General features: G+C 41.5%; 1 protein-coding gene across 1 annotated transcript in view; it reads right to left on the bottom strand.

Annotated features, from left to right (window-relative positions):
- LOC126412224 (esterase E4-like) overlaps positions 1-16,401 on the bottom strand; it is a 237,478-nt gene extending 221,077 nt beyond the window's left edge. The window contains exon 1 of the mRNA XM_050081716.1: positions 16,254-16,401. Within this exon, the coding sequence (XP_049937673.1) occupies positions 16,254-16,398 (145 nt within the window). The 5' untranslated portion in view covers positions 16,399-16,401. The remainder of the gene's footprint in view (positions 1-16,253) is intronic.
- Between the last annotated feature and the right edge of the window lie 540 nt (positions 16,402-16,941).

Below are 16,941 nucleotides of genomic sequence, written 5' to 3'. Positions count from 1 at the left end.
TTGGACAGGTAGGTTAGAAAATTGAAAAAGGGAAGTGGATAGTTTAAAGTTAGATATAGCGGAAATTAGTGAAGTTCGGTGGCAGGAGGAACAAGATTATTCGTCAGGTGAATACAGAGTTGTTGTTGTTGTTGTTGTTGTTGTGGTCTTCAGTCCTGAGACTGGTTTGATACAGCTTTCCACGCTACTCTATCCTGTGCAAGCTTCTTCATCTCCCAGTACTTACTGCAACCTACATCCTTCTGAATTTGTTTAGTGTATTCATCTCTTGGTCTCCCTCTATGATTTTTACCCTCCACGCTGCCCTCCAATGCTAAATTTGTGATCCCTTGATGCCTCAGAACATGTCCTACCAACCGATCCCTTCTTCTAGTCAAGTTGTGCCACAAACTCCTCTTCTCCCCAATCCTATTCAGTACCTCCTCATTAGTTATGTGATCTACCCATCTAATCTTCAGCATTCTTCTGTAGCACCACATTTCGAAAGCTTGTATTCTCTTCTTGTCCAAACTAGTTATCGTCGATGTTTCACTTCAATACATGGCTACGCTCCATACGTATACTTTCAAAACCGACTTCCTGACGCTTAAATCTATACTCGATGTTAACAAATTTCTCTTCTTCAGAAACGCTTTCCTTCCCATTGCCAGTCTACATTTGATATCCTCTCTCCTTCGACCATCATCAGTTATTTTGCTCCCCAAATAGCAAAACTCCTTTACTACTTTAAGTGTCTCATTTCCTAATCTAATTCCCGCAGCATCACCCGACGTCATCTGACTACATTCCATTATCCTCGTTTTGCTTTTGTTGATGTTCATCTTATATCCTCCTTTCAAGACACTGTCCATTCCGTTCAGCTGCTCTTCCAAGTCCTTTGCTGTCTCTGACACAATTATAATGTCATCGGCGAACCTTAAAGTTTTTATTTCTTCTCCATGACTTTTAATACCTACTCCGAATTTTTCTTTTGTTTCCTTTACTGCTTGCTCAATATACAGATTGAATAACATCGGGGAGAGGCTACAACTCTGTCTCACTCCCTTCCCAACCACTGCTTCCCTTTCATGTCCCTCGACTCTTATAACTGCCATCTGGTTTATGTACAAATTGTAAACAGCCTTTCGCTCCCTGTATTTGACTCCTGCCGCCTTCAGAATTTGAAAGAGAATATTCTAGTCAACATTGTCAAAAGCTTTCTCTAAGTCTACAAATGCTAGAAACGTAGGTTTGCCTTTTCTTAATCTAGCTTCTAAAATAAGTCGTAGGGTCAGTATTGCCTCACGTCTCCAACATTTCTACGGAATCCAAACTGAACTTCCCAAAGGTCAGCTTCTACCAGTTTTTCCATTCGTCTGTAAAGAATTCGCGTTAGTATTTTGCAGCCGTGATTTATTGCACTGATAGTTCAGTAATTTTCACATCTGTCAACGCCTGCTTTCTTTGGGATTGGAATTATTATATGGTAGAGTTTTGTTAGGCCTGGCTCTCCCATGGCTGTCAGTAGTTCCAATGGAATGTTGTCTACTCCCGGGGCCTTGTTTCGACTTAGATCATTCAGTGCTCTGTCAAACTCTTCACGCAGTATCATATCTCCCATTTCATCTTCATCTACATCCTCTTCCATTTCTACAACATTGGCCTCAGGTACATCTCCCTTGTATAGATCCTCTATACACTCCTTCCGCCTTTCTGCTTTCCCTTCTTTGCTTAGAACTGAGTTTCCATCTGAACTCTTGACGTTCATACAAGTGGTTCCCTTTTCTCCAAAGGTGTCTCTAATTTTCCTGTAGATAGTACCTATCTTACCCCTAGTGATAGATGCTTCGACATCCTTACATTTGTCCTCTAGCCATCCCTGCTTAGCATTCCTGTCGATCTCATTTTTGAGACGTTTGTATTCCTTTCTGTCTACTTCATTTACTGCGTTTATATTTTTTCTCCTTTCATCAATTAAACTCAATATCTCTTTTGTTATCCAAGGATTTCTACTACCCCTCGTATTTTTACCTACTTGATCCTCTGCTGCCTTCACTACTTCATCCCTCAAAGCTACCCATTCTTCTCCTACTGTATTTCTTTCCCCCATTCTTGTCAATTGTTCCCTTATGATCTCCCTGAAACTCTGTACAGCCTCTGGTTTAGTCAGTTTAGCCAGGTCCCACCTCCTTAAATTCTTACCTTGTTGCAGTTTCTTCAGTTTTAGTCTACAGTTCATAACCAATAAATTGTGGTCAGAGTCCATATCTGCCCCTGGAAATGTCTTACAGTTTAAAACCTGGTTCCTAAATCTCTTTCTTACCATTATATAATCTATCTGAAAACTTCCAGTGTCTCCAGGCCTCTTCCACCAGATATTGTAGAGACTTTCATAGAGAGCGTTAGGAACGACTGACACGGACGTGGAAAAGAAATACAGTAGATGAAGAACGGGTAGCTTTGAGATATGAAATAGTGAAGGCAGCAGAGGATCAAGCAGGTAAAAATACGAGGGGTAGTAGAAATCCTTGGATAACAGAAGAGATATTGAGCTTAATTGATGAAAGGAGAAAAAATATAAACGCAGTAAATGAAGTAGACAGAAAGGAATACAAACGTCTCAAAAATGAGATCGACAGGAATGCTAAGCAGGGATGGCTAGAGGACAAATGTAAGGATGTCGAAGCATCTATCACTAGGTGTAAGATAGGTACTGCCTACAGGAAAATTAGAGACACCTTTGGAGAAAAGGGAACCACTTGAATGAGCGTCAAGAGTTTAGACGGAAAACCAGTTCTAAGCAAAGAAGGGAAAGCAGAAATGTGGAAGGAGTACATAGAGGGTCTATACAAGGCCGATGTAATGTAGGGCAATATTAAGGAAATGGAAGAGAAAGTAGATGAATATGAAATGGGAGATATGATACTGCGTCACAAGTTTGACAGAGCACTGAAAGAACTGAGTCGAAACAGGGCCCCGGGAGTAGACAACATTCCATTAGAACTACTGGTAGCCTTGGGAGAGCCAGCCCTGACAAAACTCTACCATCTGGTGAGCAAGATGTATGAGACAGGTGAAATACCCTCAGACTTCAAGAAGAATATAATACGGTAATTCCAATTCCAAAGAAAGCAGGTGTTGACAGGTGTGAAATTTACCGAATTATCAGTTTAATAAGTCACAGCTGCAAAATACTAACACGAATTCTTTACAGACGAATGGAAAAACTGGTAGAAGCCGACCTTGGGGAAGATCAGTTTGGATTCCGTAGAAATGTAGGAACACGTGAGGCAATACTGACCCTACGTCTTATCTTAGAACGTAGGTGAAGGAAAGGCAAACCTACGTTTCTAGCATTTGTAAACTTAGAGAAAGCTTTTGACAATGTTTAGTAGAATATTCTCTTTCAAATTCTGAAGGTGGAAGGGGTCAAATACAGGGAACGAAAGGCTATTTACAATTTGTACAGAAGCCATATGGCAGTTATGAGTCGAGGAGCATGAAAGGGAAGCAGTGGTAGGAAAGGGAGTGAGACAGGGTTGTAGCCTCTCCCCGATGTTACTCAGTCTGTATATTGAGCAAGCAGTAAAGGAAACAAAAGAAAAATTCGGAGTAGGAATTAAAATCCACGGAGAAGAAATAAAAACTTTAAGGTTCGCCGACGACATTGTAATTCTGTCAGAGACAGCAAAGGACTTGGAAGAGCAGTTGAACGGAATGGACAGTGTCTTGAAAGCAGGACATACGCTGAACATCAACAAAAGCAAAACGAGGATAATGGAATGTAGTCTAATTAAATCAGGTGATGCTGAGGGAATTAGACACTTAAAGTTGTAGATGAGGTTTGCTATTTGGGGAGCGAAGTAACTGATGATGGTCAAAGTAGAGAGAATATAAAATGTAGACTGGCAATGGCAGGGAAAGCGTTTCTGAAGAAGAGACATTTGTTAAGAACGAGTATAGATCTAAGTGTCAGGAAGTCTTTTCTCAAAGTATTTATATGGAGTGTAGCCATGTATGGAAGCGAAACATGGACGATAAATAGTTAAGGCAAGAAGAGAATAGAAGCTTTCGAAATGTGGTGCTACAGAAGAATGATGAAAATTAGACGGATAGATCACGTAACTAATGAGGAGGTACTGAATAGAATTGGGGAGAGGAGGAATTTGTGGCACAACTTGACTAGCTGAAGGGATCGTTTCGTAGGACATGTTCTGAGGCATCAAGGGATCACCAGTTTAGTATTGGAGGGCAGCGTGGAGGGTAAAAATCGTAGACAGGGGTCAAGAGATGAATACATTAAGCAGATTCAGAAAGATGTAGGTTGCAGTAGGTAGTACGAGATGAAGAAGCTTGCACAGTATACGGTAGCATGGAGAGATGCATCAAACCAGTCTCTGGGCTGAAGACCACAACAACATCAAAAATGACTGGGGGTAAGCACATCCACTCCCACTAAACTGTACTGATAAAGGGTTACACGAAATACGGAACTGCATGCTAACTGTACTATTATGGTCAATATCTTTGTCGTTATCTCCGTTGCACATCCCGATGACTGTCCATTTGTCGTAAGCAAATCGGTATGGAAAATTCTAGTGAGAGTAAATCTGAGAATGCAAAGAACAACTACGCGTCTGCTCTAGAGGGTCTGATTGGTTGTGATATGGAATAAATTATGCCTTTCTGATACATACAAGAGACATTGTTTGTCGAGTAAACCTATTAAAATTACCGAATCGGTTTATCTGAGATCGTTCTGCAATTTGTCTACTGGAAATGAGTAATACTGGCTCCGATGCAATTGATCGTGACCTCTTTTCTGAGTCCTAAAAATCGAATAAATCTTATATTTTTAGCTGGATGTGTACAGTCGTGGAGAAAACGAGCGAGAGCCCTCGCCTTTTCGTTTTGCTGATCTGCACAGCCTGCTGCTACACAGCATAACAGGCAAGGCGACGAAGTGCTACCAACATACTACGCACAGGCGTGAAATTGAAAAATTATCCGAACTTTGTCAGACTGTTTTCGATCTTGTGCAAGACTATATTAATGCTGATTAGTGTGTTAAACACAATACGTAAATATGAGATATAAATGAAAGAGGAAACGCTAATTAGCATGAACTGTAGTAACAAAAATGAATTTCAGGGGATCGAGATAGCCGGCCGGAGTGGCCGAGCGGTTCTAGGCGCTACATTCTGGAACCGCGCGACCGCTACGGTCGCAGGTTCGAATCCTGCCTCGGGCATGGATGTGTGTGATGTCCTTAGATTAGTTAGGTTTAAGTAGTTCTAAGTTCTAGGGGACTGATGACCTCAGAAGTTAAGTCCCATAGTGCTCAGAGCCATTTTCTTATCGAGATAACATAATTGTTTTAGTAAGACAAAGTACCCCAGATCGTTACGAATTAGCAAAATATTATGCGCATCCGGCCACGAAACGGTCTTTGTCAACGTTCAGACCAGTCATACTGGATTACCGTTGCTGACCTACAATGAAAGTGTGCAAATTTAGCAATGCGTGAAGATTCATAATGAAATTCAGTTGAAAATCATTCAGTCCACACTTAAGTCGATTTAATTATTGACAGAAGCGGAAAAAGTAGGCAGTAACAAATATGAAATTCTAGAAGAGTTTCATATTGACATCCACTGGGCGCCGGTGCGGAATAAAGGTAGCAATAAAACGTATTAGGGGTGCGACAATTTCTTAAAAGTACTTTGCTGATAGTCCATCTGCCTCCATCGAGATTAGAACCGAAAACAAACCAGACCTCCCTTGCAGTAGCAAACACCTTTCAGTAGGCTAGCAGACAACCCAGGCAAACAGCCCTCTATTATTACCCCAGACATGAATAAGCCGGCAATTTTCAATGAAGATGGCAAAATGATCTGCAGTTTCTGTTCCATAGATCTTTCTGGACTCAAAAATATGAATTTTCTACCTTTATGTCACCGCTTATGTGACAATCATTCAGAATGTGTATCGAAATAACAAAATATTGTTATTAGCGAGTAAATTTAGCTGGATAATTCTGCACCACCCCAGGAAATAAATGGCGACATAGCTGCCAAACGTATTCTACAATGTTTCGAACTCTCCATTAGACCTGCCACAGCCAGAAAACGTTTATTAGCCGAAGTGTTTCTTAAGCTAGCTAGCAATGGGAATGCTCGCACTTCTAAAACGGTGGCATTAATACTGGGATCTGAATTACCATGTGTATAGGCAAATGGATTTTATTTGCCTTCCTGTTAACATTATTTCGATCGGAAGCGAAGCTACGATTAATATGCTGATGTATCGACTGCAACTAGAACATTTCGAATAAAGAGTAGGGGGAATTATGTATGCGGCCTTCATCTTCAGTAACTGTAGAAACCATTTTCGTTGTTAGGATTTCGTCACCTAAATCGGTAAAAATGGAACCCTACTAGTCTCACTTTCTTGACCATCTTTCTGTCTACCTAACCCTTAAAACCCGTTAACCTCGAGTACGCGTAGACAAAATAAGCGGAAATGTATCACACTTCCTGCGGTATATGGTCCCTTGGTGGCGTAAAAAAGTGAGTTTCTATGTCTACGCAATCTAAAGATGCGGCAGTTTTTGTAAAGAAACTTTACGCGACACGTCAAGCAATGGCTCAAAGATCTATGAGACCAAACTGCTTAGGTCATCCGTCCCCTAGGCCTAGAACTACTTAAACCTCCCTAACCTAAGGACATCACACACGTCCATGCTCGAGGTAGGATTCCAACCTGCGACTGAAGCAGCCGCGCGGTTCGTGACTGAAGTGACTAGAACCGCTAGGCCAAAGCATCCCACGAAACCCTTTTCACCTCATGTATAAAGCTTTTACGAAGCTACATTCAAATTTTGTTCGAAGTCGTCTGCAATATCCAGTTATAAACACCTTAGGAACGTCGTTTGCGGTATCCACTTCTGAAGACGATGGCAGATACTGCAATACTATAACAAGTAGTTAAGAATTTATTGTTATTGGTCCGTGCATGACACTTTATTTGAGTATCAATTTAACGCACCTAGGCTTAATCAGCATTAATATAGTCTTACACATGATTGAAAAGTCTGACAAAGTTCGGATAGTTTTTCAATTTCACGCCTGTGCATAGTATGTTGGTAGCACCTCGTCGCCTTGCCTGTTATGCTGTGTAGCAGACTGTAAAGCTGTGCGGATCAGCATAACGAAAAGGCGAGGGGTCTCGTTCGTTTTGTCCTCGACTGTACATTTTGTGGAAGACTGTAGTTTTAATGGATTATTCGGGAATGGTAGGATGAAATATATCGATACTCTACTTAAAAAAGAAGACAATTAGGATCTATAACGATTTTTTTAAATGTGTTACAGCAGTAAAAGAGTCACTGCTAGAAAGTTGGTCAGCAACCTCTTAAAACGCATTCGTTGAGCATAGGTCTGTTTTTTCTTCTTCTTCGTAGGAAACAGTGTTTGAGCCTGTCTTGTGATACATCGATCGTAATTTAACACTACATAAGTTTACAGAACGCATTTTTTAATGGTCCCCATCGCGATGGCTGACGTGACAGAAGTCGCTGGATATCTTGGTGGTGGCAAGTTCCTATGGGGCCAAACCGCTGAGGTCATCGGTCCCTAAGCTTACACACTACTTAACCTAACTTACGCTAAGGACAACACACACACCCATGCCCGAGGGAGGCCTCGAACCTCCGACGGGGGGAGCTGTTCGAACCGTGGCAAGCCGCCCTAGACAGCACGGTTACCCAGCGCGTCTGCAAATCTTCTCTCAGACCGTTTTTTCCTACTACAGTCGCCGTAACAAAATCTCGCTGTGCAGGTTTACCTCCATATTTGCTGTACTTTCTCAGAAATTACCAGAAATTTTGTGATATGTGACATACAAGACTTGAAAAAGAAAGTACAAAATCTCTTACTGCAAGTAGTGCAAGTTATCCTGTAGACAAACTGAAAAACCATTAATTTGCTGCAATATTAACGTTAAATTTTCTGTACTTCATGTGTGAGTGCACACACGTTTGTCTGTCTGCCTGCCCACGCACGCGCTTGTGTGTGTGTGTGTGTGTGTGTGTGTGTGTGTGTGTGTGTGTGTGTGTGTGTGTGTATGTGTGTGAGTGTGTGCGTGTGTGTGTGTTTGTGTGCATGCGCATGCATGTATGCATTCAAGTGTGCAATCATGCATGCTTGGACGTTAATACTTCTTTGCAAAGTTGAACAATGATTCTGCTGTGGTGTGCGTACATAAACTATGAGTCAGATATTATCGCGAGTAGCAGAGAGCGAACAGTTGTTGAGAGGAATCGGAAGTGGTCGAAAGTAGCCTGCGGCTGAGAGAAGCCTCGCGACATGAGAGGATGCAGCCTGCAGTGATTGTACTTGTAGCGCCGGAGGAGACTTTGCTATTGATTGAGGATTTTTCTCTTTTTGCTGCTCGTAGCTGTTGCTTGCTTGCGCAGTGGAGGGATTTTGTCAGATTTGTGCATGCATACATTGAGAGTAATATTCGTCTGTTTGTTGTGACCAGAGATGTGTTTATTGAGTATAAACTTCGTGGAATAATTAAGGTATGTGTACAGTTTGTCAGTGTTTAAATAATCTATTTTGCGTGTATAGTAAATGAAAGTCTTTATTGGTTTCTTTTATTTTTTTACACTGTTTAAGGCTAGTTGACCAAACCTCTCCTGATCATTCAGTTTTTCTATCTATGCATAAAAAAGTATGGCAGTACTTATTGCAATTATTATGACCATGCATTGCACTCTGCTTGGATCGTAGTATTGCATTAGAAATATTTTTAGGATTTTGCTGATCACGCAGTTGCAGTGGCAAGAGGAGTTAAGTAGTCCGTTGCATACAGGAGCATTGCAGAACAGTTGTTAGGGGCTGATAAGGAATATTTTAAAACTCACAGTCAGAGAAATGATTTCTTTATGATTTGTAGGAAGAGTAAGTAATTTCCATTTCTTTGTGTACTCAATCAGAATTCTATTAGTCAGATACACGGCTTTAAAAAAATAAAAATTACAGTCTCATTTCAGTGTACATGTGTTTCGTGCACACGATCATACAAATTATTTATGAAGGAATCCCACATTCTGGAAAGCTTTCTGGACGAATAGATAAATAAATAAATACTGAATCAGACAGTGATGGAGAAAGAAGCCTTGCAGTTCATTGGTCTCTGTTGCCAGGTATGTTGAGAAAATTGAATCACCGTACATCGAATCTTACAAACATACTTCTATGAAATTAACATAAAGTCCGAGTATCTGTTACAAAACGTAAGATGACAAATTTGCAAACACATATTGCGAACCAACAACAGTTTACTTCACATTACATGTTTATACATTACGGGACAGTGAACTGGTGTTATGAATATCCGTGTCTGATGTTACGATATCCTTAAGGCTTTAACTGCCATCATGTCATTAACTGACATTTAATTATAACAAACCAGATAAAGAACGACGCTTTTTTGATGAATCTTCACTGCGCCTTTGGCACGAAACGGCATATTTTTATAACACACAAGTTACAACGTGAAAACAACCAATACGAAAATTCTTTAACCACCAAGATATCGTTTCCTGTCGTTTTATTACATCAAATCGTACCAAAAACGACGTGTTTTCGAGAGATCCTCAATGTACTGGTGCTCTGAAACAGTATACGTTCATAACACTTAACTTACAACACAAAAACTCACCAAATATAGCCTTCAACTGCAAACAACACAACCCAATATTGTGTCTCCTATGTTTTGCTTCTAACGAAGAAAGCGCTCTTGCATCTCACCGGACACATTCATCTCCATGAAGCAAAAATCTGACTTCCGTTATTCAGTCTTTCACGTTTCGAAATACTCTGGAGCATGCAATTCTGTGGCGAGAGGTCAGAAAACTCGACCAGCCCCTCGTCCACGAACGCTTTCACGTTATGTGAGTCAAGGAATCAACGGATATCTTGTGACGTCCGCCCAGACCAAACGCAACGAATTATATCGGGAGAAAAAAGATGGTAGAGTACTTGCCCGCAAAAGGCAAATGTCCCAAGTTCGAGTCTCGGTCCGGCACACAGTTTTAATCTGCCAGCAAGTTTGGTATCAGCGCACACTCCGCTGCAGAGTGAAAATCTCATTCTAGATTTGGTAATTGTTGAAGGAAAGCTGAATGCTCTCCAATATATAACAAAAATTCTAAGCTTTGTTGTCATACACTTCGTGGAGAGAGTACCAAATGGCATATTGCAGCAGGACATTGCACGACCTCACAGTGGGGTTCTTACAGATGCCCTGAGAAACTTAAGGATCTTTTGCTTGTCTGCTCGTTCCCCTGATTTGACACTCATAGAACATGTCTGGGATGCAATGGGAAAACGTATTTTTTCATAGCAGTCTCCAGCCAGCAGCTTACATGAACTGACACAGCACGTGTTTCAGGCATGGCAAGAAATTCCTCAAAACGACGTTGGTAGTCAGTTTGCTTCCACGCCACAACGAATGCAAGAGTTTATTTATGTCTGTAGGAATCACGCCGCATACTGATGTTGATGATGGATATCAGTTCCGAATGGAATTAAAGTTTAATCATCTAACGCCCGATATGTTATGAACATTTCATGAAGTTTGATAAATGTTGGACTGTGGCTTCGTGCTGTAACACGTTCCAATTCCATCAGTATCTGGAGAAACTACTTCGGCATTGGCCTGAATTTAATTTCGATCTGTGGCAAAATGTTATATCCCCGTTAATTCAATAGTGACATCCAGGAGGAAAGTGGCCACAACAAAGAAAAAGTTAAGAAAAAGTTAGAGTTGTTATCTGCCCCAAACCTTCGGTATGCTTTTGAGAAATGAATTGAGTGTTTCTACACACTGAAATAATACAAAATAGATACACTAGCGTGGACTCATTTACGAGTGCGAATGGGAATAGCACATACACATTCACACTACTAAGAGCGCACATAGTGAATAGTTCGAGTGCGAATGGAAGTAGCACATACACATTCATACTACTAGGAGCGCACATAGTGAATGAGTGTGAATTGTTTGTAATTGGCTCGTTTTGTGGTAACTTGGAAATCGTTACATGAATTAGTACACACAACAATACAAATCTGTACATATAGAAGATCTCCTTGACATTAGAAGTTTTAAAAACTTTCGATTTCAGTTTTCACAAACATAAATTGTTCGTTCATTGGAACTGATCATTTAGATTACTATATCACAGGATGCCTCCTTGTTTTAATTTAAGACAGCTGTAGTAGAATGCTCACTTATTCTTCATTATGCGGCAGGCAGCTATAATTGCAGCAGTTTTAGTGCACTTCACGTACTTGATATTGTGCAGTCTTGAATGACAGCTAAAAGTCAGAGAAAGACTAAGTGTCCTCAGGAAAGTCGAATGGCTCCCTGCGCCTTCGGATGATAGACATTACTTTGTACCCAACAGATGCATCATGAGTCCAGAGCAAAGACGACGTAGATCTCATGTTTTGCCGTCGCTGGTAACTGGTGAGGTTCTTTCGGTTATGGCGTCGGTGTCTCGTATTTTCTAGTGTCAGGAATCTGAACGAAATGGTATTCATTCGACTGGGCCCTTCAAGCGTCGGTAGTAGCTACTGTAGATGTTTCAGTGACTAGAGAAATCGCCTATATCCGTCGCAACAATTTTCTAAAAGAAAAAGATACCAATCTCGGTAGAATTCTCCATCGCACCGCATCTTCCCGCTTTACAATCTTCACTAGTAGCTCAGAGTAAATGCAAAAGTGTATATGCTAACAGTTTGTATTATTGTGAAAAATGAGGATTCCCGACTACGTTAAAAAAAAATGGTTCAAATGGCTCTGAGCACTATGGGACTTAACTTCTGAGGTCATCAGTCCCCTAGAACTTAGAACTACTTAAACCTAACTAACCTAAGGACATCCCAAACATCCATGCCCGAGGCAGGATTCGAACCTGCGACCGTAGCGGTCGCGCGGTTCCAGACTGTAGCGCCTAGAACCGCTAGGCCACCCCGGCCGGCGACTACGTTAATGTGCAGTATCCGTTTTACACAGTCTCTTCTCGTCCTGTTATTGGCCAGATGGATGAGAGTCCCTATTCGCAGTTTCGTATCACGATAGCCAAAGTTCTGTAGCTTCTAACAACGTGGCCAATTGTTCAAATGTGAATGCGGCGTGACTGCTTTGAACGTGGAGGGCAACACCACTAGGGCTCGCTTCCTCTTTTGTCATCTTGAGAAAATGAAACATGATGACGGCAAACGTTAAGTCGGTCAGTTTATAATGCATAAACGTTTCAACGGCGTCAGCGCCCCGTAAGAGATTGACTATAGCAACACAGTACTATCAACAAGAACCCAGATCCATCTGCCAACAATAGACAGTAAGCATTAAACGTTTACTACTGCCTGCTAATGAAACACTGCTATTCGAAAGTAATAACAGTTCTGTTTTTCTTTTAAAATATAAGTAGAACAAGTAATAACGACTCTAGCTTTTTTAATTTGCTTGGATTATTTTCATACAAACAATTTTACTGTAAGCAAAATAGTCCTTCAGCGTTCACATCCAAATACCTCTGATCGTGCTATTAATTAAGTACAGTTAGATCATAGGGGGGAAATAGACTAATCACAATTATCTCTTGCAGCTGAAGGAATATGTGTTATCACCGGTATTCTTTTGTACGTCATTCGCACGTAGAATGTATGAAGACATATGCCTACATTGCAGTACTTAAATTTACGTTCACTGTAAAGTTTGTTTCTCAGAACGAAAAAACGTGATACGGACGATGATAAATACAAATTGTAGGATAAAATTTATACGTCTTTAGTTAAACACTCGAAAAAGTAGAGTGATATATAACTTAATTTTGCCTGATCTGAATAGACATGCACCATCGCAGAAGAGCGCCCTGCGGTAGCTTAACCCCAACAATACCAACATAACACGCATTACTTTATGTCTATCCTAAAATTTTCGTTACTGTTGTTGAATTAAATTAACAACATACTTTTTGAAGAGGTACTGATGTTTCAGTAGGGTCCACAATCCGAAAATACCTTTTAGTACACTCTTAGCAATATCAACGCACTTTGTGTAACGTTTCCAGCCTTTATGACCAAATCAAAAAAAAAAAAAAAAATAATTGAAAAACACAAATTTAGTTCACTGTTGTTGACTTTTACTCTCAAGATACTTTTTAAAGATATACTGATGTATAAGTAAGGCCCAGAACCTAGAAATACCGAATAAGACATTCATTGGGAAAAGTGACATCTACTACTGAGACTTAAATTTTTGGATTAAGTTTAACTGAAAAATCTAAAACATAATGGAATCTGACAGAAGAATTCATTACAAACAATAATTTTTTTAAAATTTTAACATATAAAGTAATTGACTAGATTTGAACATTTTCAAATGGTGGGCATAAAGTACTCCACCCTTGGTAATGTGAGGCTTAAAGTTGATTCACACTTGACAGAACGGAATGGAACGGATAGAAAACTACTCACAACGCATTTCAAACACTGGCATTTACACAGGGCGTCGGTAGACCGAATGGTACGGGTCGGAATCTCTCGATATGTTTTTTCATTAAGAAAGCTTTCACGTTGACTTTGGGGGGAGGGAGGGGGGGAATGGTTGCGACGTCTCTTTGTCACCACGCTCATACATGCTACAGCAGTGGATTTTTTTCTATTATATCTTCTTACTCCTTATTTTATTTATTACTTTGTTTTCGAAATAGATTGCAAAGGGTACATGGGGTAAAAAGAGACCAGATATCTGAAACGAAAGCGTTTATTTTACAGTACTTGCGGAAAGGCGAAAAGCTACTCTTTGTGTAAATAAAAACTTAAATTGATGAAACAGTTATAATTAAATAATCACTTTTTAACAGCGAAAGAATCTGCTCTATTGATGGTGAATCATTCCATTTTTCTGGGCATCATTTGGCACTTCTAAATATTGTTTTTGTATGTATGTGTATGTATACAGGGTGGTCCATTGATAGTGACTGGGCCAAATATCTCACGAAATAACCATCAAACGAAAAGACTTCAAAGAACGAAACTCGTCTAGCTTGAAGGGGGAAACCAGATGGTGCTATGGTTGGCCCGCTAGATGGCGCTGCAATAGGTCAAACGGATATCAAATGCGTTTTTTTAATAGAAACCCCCATATTTTATCACACATTTGTGTAGTACGTAAAGAAATATGAATGTTTTAGTTGGACCACTTTTTTCGCTTTGTGATACATGGCGCTGTAATAGTCACAAACGTATAAGTACGTGGTATCACGTACCATTCCGCCAGTGCGGACGGTATTTGCTTCGTGATACATTACTCGTGTTAAAATGGACCTTTACCAATTGCGGAAAAGGTCGATATCGTGTCGATGTATGGCTATTGTGATCAAAATGCCCAACGGGCGTGTGCTATGTATGCTGCTCGCTATCCTGGACGACATCATCCAAGTTTCCGGACCGTTCGCCAGATAGTTACGTTATTTAAGGAAACAGGAAGTGTTCAGCCATATGTGAAACGTCAACCATGACATTCAACAAATGATGATGCCCAAGTAGGTGTTTTAGCTGCTGTCGCGGCTAATCCGCACACCAGTAGCAGACAAACTGAGCGAGAATCGGGAATCTCAAAAACGTCGGTGTTGAGAATGCTACATCAACATCGATTGCACCCGTACCACATTTCTATGCACTATGACGACTTTGAACGTCGTGTACAGTTCTGCCACTGGGCACAAGAGAAATTACGGGACGATGACAGATTTTTTGCACGCGATCTATTTAGCGACGAAGCGTCTTTCACCGACAGAAGTAACGTAAACCGGCATGATATGCACTATTGGGCAACGGAAAATCCACGATGGCTGCGACAAGTGGAACATCAGCGACCTTGGCGGGCTAATGTATGGTGCGGCATTATGGGGGGGAAGGATAATTGGCCCTCATTTTATTGATGGCAATCTAAATGGTGCAATGTGTGCTGATTTCCTGCGTAACGTTCTACCGATGTTACTACAAGATGTTTCACTGCATGACAGAATGGCGATGTACTTGCAACATGATGGATGTCCGGCACATAGCTCGCGTGCGGTTGAAGCGTTACTGAATAGCATATTTCATGACAGGTGCATTGGTCGTCGAAGCACCATGCCATGGCCCGCATGTTCACCGAATCTAACGTCCCCGGATTTCTTTCTGTGGGGAAAGTTGAAGGATATTTGCTATCGTGATCCACCGACAACGCCTGACAACATGCGTCAGCGCATTGTCAATGCATGTGCGAACATTACGGAAGGCGAACTACTCGCTGTTGAGAGGAATGTCGTTACACGTATTGCCAAATGCATTGAGGTTGACGGACATCATTTTGAACATTTATTGCATTAATATGGTATTTACAGGTAATCACGCTGTAACAGCATGCGTTCTCAGAAATGATAAGTTCACAAAGGTACATGTAACACACTGGAACAACCGAAATAAAATGTTCAAACGTACCTACGATCCGTATTTTAATTTAAAAAACCTACCTGCTACCAACTGTTCGCCTAAAATTGTGACAATTATAGCACTATCTATCACAAAGCGAAAAAAGTGATCCAACTAAAACATTCATATTTCTTTACGTACTACACAAATATGTAATAAAAATTGGGGTTCCTATTTAAAAAAATGTAGTTGATATCCGTTTGAACTATGGCAGCGCCATCTAGCGGGCTAACCATATCGCCATCTGGTTTCCCCCTTCAAGCTAGACAAGTTTCGTTCTTTGTAGTTCCTTCGTTTGACGCTTATTTCGTGAAATATTTGGCCTGGCCACTCTCAATGGACCACCCTGTATACTTTCTCTGGCGAGTAAATGTCGGCGTTCTGAAACGTCCGGACAACACTTTTCCTATTGTTTCACTTCTCAGCAGTTGATCATGCAATCATGGTCTAGAACATAAGTTCTAAATTTTTCTTTGGCCTTTAATAAACTGTATCACTACTAGTTCCTTAATTCCGACTTCTTGTACGACGAAAGATAATTCGTACCCTCATTTTCGCCGATCGGCACTCAACAAAGAGAAGTGACGATTTATTGTCACCCCGTCTTGTGTGACGGCGACGTCGCTTTCTGTTCCGTTCCGCTGACGTCCAGTGTGAATCGACCTTAAGCAGCCCCTTCCAGAGCAGTGAGGATGGGCGTGGAGCGTGACCTACCGAGGTCGGTGTCGTTGAGCGGCGCGTCCCTGGCCCTCCAGCCCATGTAGCGCTCCCAGCCCAGGGAGCCTGCGCGCGCAGAGCCTGCAGCCAGTAGCGCCAGCAGCAGCAGCAGCAGCGACTGGCGTTGCGGGTGGCGGGTCATGCTGGAGGCAAGGCGGCGGCACCAACACTAAGACCGCCACCGCTCTCGCCGCCTTTAAACGCAGCTCCGGCCGCTCCTGATTCGCGGTGCACGCCGGGACCCCTTCGCGTCATCACCTCTCCTTTCCGCACCTCCCCCCTCAGTACTCGTGGTTCCTGCTATCGAGACCGGATCTGCAGTGGCTGCGCGCACGATTATTGCGAATGCGACGTACACGGTTATCGGTGAATCCCCCCCATCCTCGTCGGTATCGACCTGCCGGACTGACAAAGTGTTCACCGGACCGTCACGCGAACTCAGATTTTGATCTCTCGTCTATATCGTCCGAGCATATTTCACTGTCTGACAGAAACATGCCATCTGCCGGAACCTCTTTCCTCCCTGCTACAGGCACAGTAATACAGGGTGAATCGAAAAGGACTTTACAGATTTGCAGCTACACTACTGGCCATTAAAACTACTACATCACGAAGATGACGTGCTACAGACGCGAAATTTAACCGACATGAAGAAGATGCTGTGATACGCAAATGATTAGCTTTT

The sequence above is a fragment of the Schistocerca serialis genome, chromosome 1 (assembly GCF_023864345.2).
Source record: "Schistocerca serialis cubense isolate TAMUIC-IGC-003099 chromosome 1, iqSchSeri2.2, whole genome shotgun sequence".
Classification (NCBI taxonomy): domain Eukaryota; kingdom Metazoa; phylum Arthropoda; class Insecta; order Orthoptera; family Acrididae; genus Schistocerca; species Schistocerca serialis.
This window is presented reverse-complemented; position numbering and strand designations above follow the sequence as displayed.